At 57.4% G+C, this 10,619-nt stretch overlaps 5 protein-coding genes across 5 annotated transcripts; 3 read left to right on the top strand and 2 right to left on the bottom strand.

Moving 5' to 3' along the window:
• Positions 1-78: 78 nt before the first annotated feature.
• SPRG_07412 (hypothetical protein) lies at positions 79-1,416 on the top strand. The gene has a single exon (XM_012346198.1). It carries the CDS (start codon positions 88-90, stop codon positions 1,330-1,332), a length of 1,245 nt encoding a protein of 414 aa, XP_012201588.1. The 5' UTR covers positions 79-87; the 3' UTR covers positions 1,333-1,416.
• A 980-nt stretch (positions 1,417-2,396) lies between these two features.
• SPRG_07413 (hypothetical protein) lies at positions 2,397-3,764 on the bottom strand (the record flags this gene model as incomplete). Its single annotated transcript, XM_012346199.1, has 1 exon — positions 2,397-3,764. The coding sequence occupies one exon, from the start codon at positions 3,762-3,764 to the stop codon at positions 2,397-2,399; it is 1,368 nt and encodes a 455-aa protein (XP_012201589.1).
• A 989-nt stretch (positions 3,765-4,753) lies between these two features.
• Positions 4,754-5,955, top strand: SPRG_07414 (hypothetical protein; the record flags this gene model as incomplete). The annotated part of the gene is made up of 1 exon (XM_012346200.1): positions 4,754-5,955. The coding sequence occupies one exon, from the start codon at positions 4,754-4,756 to the stop codon at positions 5,948-5,950; it is 1,197 nt and encodes a 398-aa protein (XP_012201590.1). The 3' UTR covers positions 5,951-5,955.
• A 564-nt stretch (positions 5,956-6,519) lies between these two features.
• Positions 6,520-7,758, top strand: SPRG_07415 (hypothetical protein; the record flags this gene model as incomplete). Its single annotated transcript, XM_012346201.1, has 1 exon — positions 6,520-7,758. One exon carries the CDS (start codon positions 6,520-6,522, stop codon positions 7,756-7,758), a length of 1,239 nt encoding a protein of 412 aa, XP_012201591.1.
• Positions 7,759-8,133: 375 nt separating this feature from the next.
• SPRG_07416 (hypothetical protein) lies at positions 8,134-9,890 on the bottom strand (the record flags this gene model as incomplete). Its single annotated transcript, XM_012346202.1, has 2 exons — positions 8,134-8,995; positions 9,019-9,890. 2 exons carry the CDS (start codon positions 9,888-9,890, stop codon positions 8,134-8,136), a joined length of 1,734 nt encoding a protein of 577 aa, XP_012201592.1.
• Between the last annotated feature and the right edge of the window lie 729 nt (positions 9,891-10,619).

The raw sequence follows: 10,619 nt of genomic DNA on the forward strand, positions 1-10,619 counted from the left end.
CACGCGCACCTGGGCCAAACGCAACTTCAAGTTGATTTTCATCGACGACGAAGCTGCTCACTTTGTATTTTGCGCTCCAGTGCTTCCATGGCTGACCTCGACTGCACAAGCATGCTGCCCGCCAAGGCCGTGTACACGATCAACTACTTTGGTCTGAGCGCCGTCGGCAACTTCCTCACGGTCTTCTTCAGCGCGTACTTTGACAAGTTCCAGATCGGCATTTTGCAGACGATTCCGTGCATTTGCAACCTCATTGCGCCGCCGCTCTGGGGCGCGATCGCGGACGTGCTCCGCAAGCAGCGCCTCATCCACATCCTCTGCATCCTCACGGGCTCGCTGCTCATGTTCTCGATCCAGTTTACAGCCTCGAGCTTCTACCTTGCGTGCTTTGTCGTCTTCCTCGCCAACTTCCAGTCGGGCCCGACGTCGTCGCTCCTCGACCAGGCGGTGCTCGCGCTCACGGAGCGCCTTGGCGCCGAGTACGGCAAGCAGCGTCTCTTCGGTGCCGTCGGCTATGGCCTCGGCGCGTACATCACGGGCGTCATTGTCTCGCAGTACGGCATCACGTGGGCGTTCAACATTCACCTCATCTTCTGCATCCCGACCATTTTCGCGCTGCAAATGATCCCGTCCATTGACACGCTTGTGCCGACGCATGCGACGACAACGCCGTCGGGCTCGTCGATGCCGACGCCGAGCTTCAAGACCGGTCTCCACGCGCTCTGCAAGAAGAAGGACGTGCTCGTGCTCCTCTTTGTCGTCTTCCTCGCCGGCCTCATGTTTGGCGTCCTCTCGTCGTTCCTCACGCTCAACTTGTATGAGCTCAGCGGCCACTCGGCCCAGATTGTCGGCATTGCCATTTGGTGCGAGACCATCTCGGAGCTCCCGGCGTTCTACTTTGCCGACCGCATCATCGAGAAGGTTGGCACCGTCAACGCGATGGCGATCTCGATCTTGTCGTACGGCGCGCGGCTCACGTGCTATGCGTTCATGACGAACGCGTGGTATGCGCTGCCGTTCGAGTTCCTCCACGGCTGCACCTTTAGCCTCGCCTGGGCCGCGTGCACCAAGTACATTTATGCGTCGGCGCCCCGTGGCACCGAAGGCATGATGATGGGCATCCTCAACGCGGTCCAGAACGGCCTCGGCCGTGGCGTCGGTACCATGGTCGGCGGCTACCTCTACAACACGTACGGCGCGAGCTTCATGTGGAAGGTGACGGACCTCGGTGTGCCGGTCGCGCTCCTTGGCCTGTACGTCTTCTCGTGCACGATGGAGAAGCCGGCGACGGAAGAGGAACTCACCAACGAAAAGACGCATCTCATTGCGTAAAACAACACACAATAATGTTGACAGTAGCTAGTATCCTTCGTCGGTAGACGACACCATAAACATACATTCCTTTTCACTTTGCACTTGTGGCTTCTCGATTCTGGTCCGGGGACGTCCTTACTCGAAAAAATCCAGTGCTGGATTCAAATATTGGTATCCAGTGATTTGCAAGCAATCCTACTCTTGATGTACCAGCAATGTCGCCGTCGTCGACGAGGCCCGAAGCAGCCGCTCGCGTGGCTATGTCGTCACGTGGTTGCCATCAGTGAGGGTCTGTGACGATCGAAGCCGCAGCGCCGAGAGCCACGCAAACGGTGACGAGAGAATAGGGATAGGGAATGTTGTTGTTGAAGTGGGTCATCTATTGTAATAGATAAAACTACGCTAAATAAAATTGACGGACTTTCTACGTTGTGTACACTCGGTGAAGGAACTTGATCTAGGCATGCGGGGGCAGGAGCGCGATCCGCGGGAAAAGGAGCTAGCGCAGCCACTCGTGTTGGGCGAGGCGCCGGAGAAAGCGACGAAGAGCAGGCTGCTCGGGCTCTCGAATCAGGCTCTTGAACGTGGTGCGGGTGCAGTTGAGCGACACGCGCCGCCTTGACGGCAATCGTCCATGAACTTGGCCGCGGTAGGTCGGCGCGGAAGACGCGATCGTTCCGGACTCACCAGACGTTGAACCAGACGCAGGCGTGGAGCACCGGCCAGAGGTAGCGCAACGCGGCTTGGAGGGATAGGGAACGTTCCCGAAATATGCTCGTTTCAATGTCGATGTCCATTAGCAAAGGTCTACAACACGTTTATAGACGATTGCGATTAGCGTATGCATTACGGAATAGTTGGATGGATGTGAGAGGTCCAAGTCTTTGTCTTCGCGATCCATGCCACCCTGCATTCGCTTCTTTACGGCACGACGTGGGCGTGCACGTGCTTGTGATCCATCGTGGGATCGGAACAACCTATATTCGGTATTAAGTGGTGATTTCGTTTATATGTTGATACTAGAGCACACACAGATCATTCATTAACTTTGGGTCATTTATTAGTTGTTGTACAGTCAATTATTATGCGCCGAGCCAGTGGTTGCGCCCAAATTGCCAGCCAAGCGTGGACCCCGTGGTGATACCGAGGAAGAGCCCGAGACACATGATGGCGCTCGCCGACTCGCGGTCCTCTTGCGGCACGAGACGCGGTCCGAGGCCAAACGTGATCGTGCTGAGCACGCCCGTTGAAAGACCCAGGATAAAATTGATGGCGAGGAGCCAAATCAGGTTGAGCGTGTGGGCGTCGGCCATGACGAAGAGCGGGTTGGCGCCGTTGCCTGGAAGCCCCATGAGCACGCCAAGAAAGAGCACGAAGCGCGCGACCGTCCACGTAAAGCACGACGGAAGCGAAAAGTACGGGTACAATTTCGGCGACCAGGCGCGACCGAAAAAGTCACCATAGTTGTAGCAGAGGAGGACGCCGTCGACGTACCACGCGGTCACGGACGGATCGCTGGCGAGCTGGGACGCGGACGCGATACCAAGACCCGGGAACGCCGACAACGAGCACACGTAGATAAGAAACTGGCTGGCCAGCGGCAGCGCGATCGCCCGCGCGATGCGGCCCAGCCGCGCCCACATGTCGAGGAGCGTCTCGCGGTTCGCGGAGCGCTTTGTCGTCTCCATGTCGTTGCGCTCGACAAGGTAGTGCACGCTTGGGATACGGAGGAGCTTGTGAAAGATGACGACTGCCAAGACGCACACCCCAATAAAGATGCCAAAAAAGATATAGAACGAGACTTTCTGGACGTGCACCGTGTCGTCATTGTGATGTGTCGCGCCGCCAACGAGGAGCTGCAGAAGCATGTGCAGCGAAATGTTGATGATGCCGGATGTGCCGTTGCCCAATTGAATCGCATTGGTAAACGCGGCTTCGGGAAAGAGCGCCGAGAGGGCAAAGAACGCGGCTTCCGTGAGCGAGTTGGTCAAGCCGACGACGCCAAACGCGACGAGAACAATCGTCGCGCCCGTCTCGGGCGATGCGTCGAGGATGTCTTGGAGGAGGATCGCAATAGCGCAGAGCGTATAGAGCGAAAAACCAATGCGCACGCGGTTCCACATGCCGAGCTTCTTGTCGAGACCAAAGATGACTTGCACGAGCTGGGCGAGCAGCATCGGCCACGTCGTGACGGGCGTCGTCAAGTACTCAAACTGGACCGTCGTTGAATTGGCAAAGCGCGAAAAGTAGTACGACTGCGCCGAGAGGCACGAGAAGTACGCCCAGAGACACGAGCCGTTGAGGAAGAGCAGCGCCCACCAGATAAAGCGGCGGTTGGCTTGAATGTCGTCAAGCACGTGCAGAGGAATCTCGTCGTCGTCGACGTCGCTCTCGTAGATGATGAGCTTGGCCGTCTTTTGCCCCATGATTGGCGTGTCGAGCAGCAGCATGCCCCTGAAGCGGCGAAAGAGAGAATGGCGCGAGGGTATTACGCGCGATCACCTGCGCACGAGTTGCCGTTCATATGTGCGTTCGTCGCAGGTGGCACGCACCCAGACGTATTACAGTACACACGGAGCCATCGCTCCCTCGTCGTACGGACGGCTTGAAGCCGTTTGGGTAGGCGTTTCCGAGGAGGATGTTGAGTTCACAATCGACAAGCCGCGAGCGATGCGCGCGCCCCCAGCAGTAGCAGCTTGTCCAACGACGACCGTTCAAGCGTGCCAAAAAGAATGCAAGAGACACCATGGTTAGCGCCATGGTGGTTGCGGACACTGCCCACGCTCGTGGTGGGTAAATCACCCAGACTCTATTCGGAACGCACCCGGTTTACCCCGGGGTGGTATCCATGTGATTCGTGGCCGAGTCTCTGTTTCGTACCGTCCACCAACACACAGCATTAAGTCGTGCCCCGGTAGGGTTGGTGCACGCGGTACACATTTTGCAGTTCCGGTAGCAGCAAGCGCAATGAGAAACGACATTCGAGCAACATTGCTTGTGAAGGAGTGCGAGCGACGTCTCAGCCAATCATTGGGTTGGTCGTTTTGTCCCGTTGTTGCAGCAAAGTAAAGCAGCCCTTTTGCCAGCGCCCTCGCTGCTCGTGTGTGTCCAATCTCCCCACGCCACTACAAATGCAGTGGCGTGAGTATTTCACTTGATGTGTCAGGGTGCGCGGCAACATACCGGTACCGATAAATTGGCGCCAACGTCTACATCGCTTCTCGGATTGGCCGAAATGCAGCGAATCAACGCCGCTGACGTCACTTTTCAGCCAATGGAATTGCCTTCCGATCAAAGCTGTTGCGCAAATTCTATGGATTTGTCGTGTGACCTCCTGTGGGCATAGATCTTCGAAAGCGATGGGCTCACGCAATCAACGTACTTCAACCGTCCCCTTCCACAAGCAAATCGAGCAACGACCTCGATTGGGTACACAGCGATGCACCTCGACGCACTGTGGCTCGCCAAGGCCGCGTACGCGACCTTCAATTTTGGCTTCGGTGCGATCCTCATCTTCCTGCCCGTCTACTTCAACGCCTACTTTGACAAATTCCAAATCGGTGTTCTCCAGACACTACCTTGCATTTGCTCGATGCTCGCACCGCCGCTGTGGGGTGCCATTTCCGACGCGCTAGAGCACCCCAGGGTCGTCCACGTCGTCTGCTACGTCTCGGGCTCCCTCCTCATGTTTGGCGTCCAAAATGTTTCGGACAGCTTTGCTTGGACATGCGTACTCTTCTTTTTGGCTCAATTTCAGTCCAAGCCCGCGTGGACGCTCTTGGACCAAGCGGTGCTGGCCCTTGTGGCGCAGCTCGGGGCCGAGTACGGCAAGCAGCGCCTGTATGGCTCCATCGGGTACGGCCTCGGCGCGTACGCCACGGGTCTCGTTGTCACCAACTATGGTATTGGCTGGGCCTTCACCATAAGTCTTGGATGCTGCGTTCCTGGGCTGGCGTTGTTGTACATGCTGCCGTCCCCACCACCGCGGGTGTCGTCGGCGACTTCGTTCGCCGTGGGTGTGCGCGCGCTCCGGCGCCGCTACGATCTTATGGCGCTTCTGAGCTTCGTCGTTGTCACCGGCGCCATGGGTGGGATCATATCAGCGTTCCTTGCGCTCGACCTCTATGAACTTAGCGATGGGTCGGCGCACATTGTCGGTCTCGCGACCGTCTGTGAAACCCTCTCGGAGCTTCCAGCTTTTTACTACGCCGACAAGCTCATCTATCGGCTCGGAACCGTCAACGTGTTGGCGATGGCACTCCTTGCGTACGGCGCACGGTTAGCATACTACGCGCTGATGACGAACGCGTGGTATGCGCTGCCGTTCGAGCTCCTCCACGGCTGCACGTATGGCCTCGCGTGGGCTGCAAGCACGAAATACGTATACGCAGAGGCGCCAGCAGGCACGGAAGGTTTTGTACTGGGGCTTCTTAGCGCTGTTCAAGGCGGTGTCGGCCGCAGCCTCGCGACCTTAGTGGGCGGTCATGTCTACAACGCGTACGGTGCGCGCTACTTGTGGGGCATGACGAGCGCCGGCGTTCCCGTGGCCTTTCTTGCGCTGTGGCTCTTTTCCAAAGCAACCACCATGAGGGAAGGGATTTGCGAAACGAGCCCGCTCATGGAGCGCAGTGCCTAGTGCTGGAACGATGCGTTAATAATCTCGCGGCGTGTCGTATTTGCACAAGAAAGTAAAAGGATATCGTTTTCTTGCTGGCTGCGTTCAGATCTCAACAAAAATATCTATCGCCTATCATGCATTCTCTAATCAAGCACATGACCCTGTCGACATCCAACATAGGCTAGTGAATCCCACTACTAGAACAAAACGGGACGAATGAAGAGATTGAAGTAGTGTGACGAAGGGGACGTGCTATCAATCTCCACCTCTCATTGGCATTGGGTGTCGTACGTTCCAGTCTGTCTTTGTTGACGACGTGTGGAGGAAGCTCCGCGTTTGCGTCTCGCCACTTCGATTCGAAAAATTCGATTCGAAGGTCCAGATACGCGTAGTACGTTGCCTTCGATTTTTGTCTGCCGCATCGATCCAACGTTCCATGGTCCCAATCCTGTGGCTCCAGTCGATTGCGGCGATCGAGCCACGGCCGTTCTTCCAGCAGTGACCAACTTGAAGCAGCATATTTTAGCCAATCAAAACGCGCAAAATGGCCTTTCTGACACGGAAACGGGCAGTTGCGCAATTGCACTATGGGCGCCGAGACCGAGCACTGGGCCGAGTTGCTGCCGGCCAAGGCCGTCTACACGGTGAGCAACATTGGCGGCAGCGCGCTCATCAACTTCCTCACGGTCTTCTTCGCGGCATCCTTTGACAAGTTCCAGATCGGCATGCTCCAGACGATCCCGGCCGTCTGCTCGATCCTCGCGCCGCCGCTCTGGGGCGCCATCTCGGACGTCCTCCGCAAGCAACGCCTCATCCACATTACGTGCTTGGTCTCTGGTACGCTGCTCATGTACGCGATCCTATTTGCCTCGTCGAGCTTTCTCTGGACGTGCGTCTTGGTCTTCCTCGGCAACTTTCAAGGCAACCCCGCCGCATCGCTCACGGACCAAGTGGTGCTTGCGCTCACGGAGCGTCTCGGCGCCGAGTACGGCAAGCAGCGACTCTACGGCGCTGTCGGCTACGGCCTCGGTGCCTACGGCGCAGGCGTCATCGTTGCGCACTATGGCATTGCCTGGGCGTTCCACCTCAACTTGATCTTCTTGGTGCCAACGCTGCTCGTGCTGCAGATGATCCCGCCGTCCGACGCCACCGACACCATTGCGTCTCCGTCGTCGCCGCCGCCCGCCTCGTTCTCGGCCGGCCTCCAAACACTCTTTCGAAAGAAGGACGTGCTCGGCCTGTTTGTTGTCTTCCTCCTCGGGCTCATGTGCGGCACCATGTCGGCCTTCCTCACGCTCAACTTGTATGAACTCAGCGGTGGGTCGGCGCAGATCGTCGGTATTGCGATCTTTTGCGAGACCTTCTCGGAGCTCCCGGCCTTCTACTTTGCCGATACGATCATCGCCAAGCTCGGGACGGTCAAGGTGCTCGCGATCTCGATTCTGGCCTATGGCGCGCGGCTCACGTGTTATGCGCTCATGACGAACGCGTGGATTGCACTGCCGTTTGAGTTCCTCCACGGCTGCACGTATGGCCTCGCGTGGGCCGCAAGCACCAAGTACATTTATGCGGAAGCCCCGCGCGGCACGGAAGGCTTGATGATGGGCATCCTCAGCGCCGTCCAGAACGGGTTGGCGCGCGGCGTCGGCACCATGCTTGGCGGGTATCTCTACAACACGTACGGTGCGAGCTTTATGTGGACGATTGCGGACCTCGGTGTGCCGCTCGCGCTGCTTGGCCTGTACGTCTTCTCGTGTACGATTCCGTCGCACGTCGACGCCATGAAGGAGGTCGCGCCGACCGAGGCGACGCACCTCTTGGCTTAATACCTCGACCACATAAGGGATGATGTTTGAGTTTTATGCTGTTTTTGGACGCGCATTGATGAACGAATAAGGCGCGTTGCAACCTCCACGCAGGAAAAAGTGACGCGCGCGAGTGAATTCACAGCATACACGCCGGTCGGGCTCTACCGTGTCGTGGTGTGGGCCACGATCGAGTCTTCTAGTCGACGGGATAGCTTTGAAAAACAACTTTGTCACGCGCACGTCGGTCTCGCACGCATCGCGAGTCCACCCTGCTCGGACGAATTCTGATCGAAAAGCTAGGAAGAACGCAACCCCAACATGGTCGTTTGCGTCAATATACACGTTAATCCTGTCGGGTAGTAATATCCACAAGTTGGGTTGCGTCGACGGATTTTAAAACGCCACGACATTGGTCGGAAAGTCGGAGCGGACAATCTGCTCGTTGGCCCAGACTTCCATGGCTTCGTCGACCTGCTCGGAGAGAATGCGCGTGACCACCATGTTGCCGTTGAGGTTGACCATGGTTGCGATGCGGTCCATGATAAAGTCGATGGCGACGACGTACGAAAATGCCGCGGGCAGGTCCTTGCTCGGAAAAACCGTCTTCCAGACCGTAATGAGCATGACGAGGCCCGAGTTGGGGACGGGCGCCGTGCCCATGGACGCCAAGATGCTGACAAAAAACATGACAATCCACTGCGGTAAGCCGAGGCTGTCGCCGTTCCCTGACATGTTGGCCATGAACGTGACGAGAATCGGGTAGTACATGCCACACGCGTTGAGGTTCACGGGAGTCCCGAGCGTCATGATGAGTTGCGCGAACGGCCGCGACACTTGGCGGGTCTGGTGGATCGACGAGACGGCAATGGGCAGCGCGGCCATCGAAGACGCACAGCCAAAGGCAAAGACGTACGCTGACGTGAGTTGCCGAATGTAGTTGTACGGGTTGATGCGCGTCGTCAGAAAGAGAAAGATCGGCATGACGAGCAAGACGTGGCTTATGCTGCCAAGCACGAACGCAAGGACGGCGAAACCCACTTGACCCGCGACGTTGCTGGCGTTGGAGCTAAACGAAATGACGGCCGATGCGATTAAAAAGACCACTGCGATTGGCGTAAGGCGCATGACCGTGTTGATCAGAATCAGCATCGCATTCCGCGTCTGCTTGATGAGCACGACGAGAAGGTTGTCCGAGATAGGTCCCGCAAACGACTTGGCGATCGCAACGCCAAACGGCAGGGCAAACATGATGATGCTGAGGAGCGACCCGTTTTGGACAGCTTAAAGATGTTGTCGGTCACGATCAACTGCAGCACCGAGATGAGCTGGTCGGTGAGCGTCAGCGTTTGGAACGGCGTCTCGAACCGGTACAGTCCGTTGACGTCAATCACGTCAAAGAGCGTGGAGGATTGCGATGCGTTGGCTGCGCTGCACGCAATGCGGCCACTCGGAAGCATCTCGAGGTAGTTCGAGTTGTGGCACTGGAGCGTGAACGTCATATTGATCGCGCTTTTTTCGACCACCAGCGCCGCGTCGGGCACGAACCGCGATTGAAAGAGCACCGAGATGACGATGCCTTGCACCGCGGAGAAGGTAACGGAGAGCACGATCGTGAGCACCGTGCGCCACCCAAGAAGCGTCGTCTTCTTGGCGGCAATGACGTCGGCAACGGACGCGGCCATCGAGCAAAACACCATGGGCACGATGAGGCACCGGAGTGCGCTCACAAAGAGGTCGCCCGGGAGTGCGATCCACGATGCAGCATCTGGACTCACGTTGAGGCGCGAGAGGCCAAAGCCGACCGCGACGCCAATACCTGCACACACGAGGATCGTGAGCGGGTTGAGCGTCTTGGCACCGTCGAGGTAGTCGCCATGCGCGCGGTTGCGCGTCGGCGACTCTTCCAAGATGGCCTCCTCGCTCGGGTGGCCTTCGTAGAGCCCGAGCGCCGGCTTGGTCGTAAAGTTGGTGCGGAACGTGTACGATGCCGGCGGCGGCTTGCGCGTAAACGCGTTGGGAACGACGACCGACTCGACATCGGACGCAATGTCTTCGAACGATTGTTGGAGCGAGATGGTGTCCGACGCGGGCGGCTCCGAGCCATCGCCAAAGAGGACGATGCCGCCGCGCTGGCTGTTGGTCTCCGCCATGTCAAATGTTCGCGACGGAAAGACGGCGGTCGAAGGCTAGAACATTAGAGCAATTTGAAGGGTCGCCTTTCGAAGCCTTGGGTTGTTTGAGGGGTTGGACGGCTCCAGCGTGTTTTCTACGCAGATGTTCTGTTTGTTTTATACATGTGGCACGTTCGGTCGATGCGGTCTGTCACGCCCACCACCACGAGGGCAAGAAAAATGATTCCCTTGCCCACCACGGGATTGTTCAGTAATAATATGAGCACTTACCGGTACCACGTTGGCGTGCAAGTGTATGTTGTGTGAGTTGCGCGCGCGTGGCCACCAGACCCGTCGCTGCTACGTTGTGCAACACCTTGCTCCTCGTCTGCGAAGGGTTGGGGCGACGTGAGGGCTAGGTTTCAGTGTGGTGAGCAAGCCAGCCGCATCTCTACACTAGGTACATCAAGAAAAGGGACAGGTTCGCTCTCCGCGTACAGTGTTGGTCAAAATAAAGGCGCACCCCATTTCGAAAAAAAATGCTGCGACCTTCAATATTAAATAATCGTGTCCCGGTATAATAAGTAAGAGGTATTTGGATGCGGAGGTCATCAATCGAATGGTGTCGATTCGGCCATTGGCGAGCCACTCAAGATAGCAACGATGGATGAGCTCGTGGACCGCCTCGAGCGAATGTGGTCCAGGGAGATGAGTGACCACGACCTGCTCATCGTTGACAACAGTACGGACGACGACGATCATTGCGAG

The sequence above is a fragment of the Saprolegnia parasitica genome, assembly GCF_000151545.1.
Source record: "Saprolegnia parasitica CBS 223.65 unplaced genomic scaffold supercont2.27, whole genome shotgun sequence".
Lineage (NCBI taxonomy): Eukaryota > Oomycota > Saprolegniomycetes > Saprolegniales > Saprolegniaceae > Saprolegnia > Saprolegnia parasitica.

Excerpts from the sequence above, each read along its gene's own strand:
- SPRG_07412 (XM_012346198.1), top strand. The coding sequence starts at position 88 with ATGGCTGACCTCGACTGCACAAGCATGCTGCCCGCCAAGGCCGTGTAC.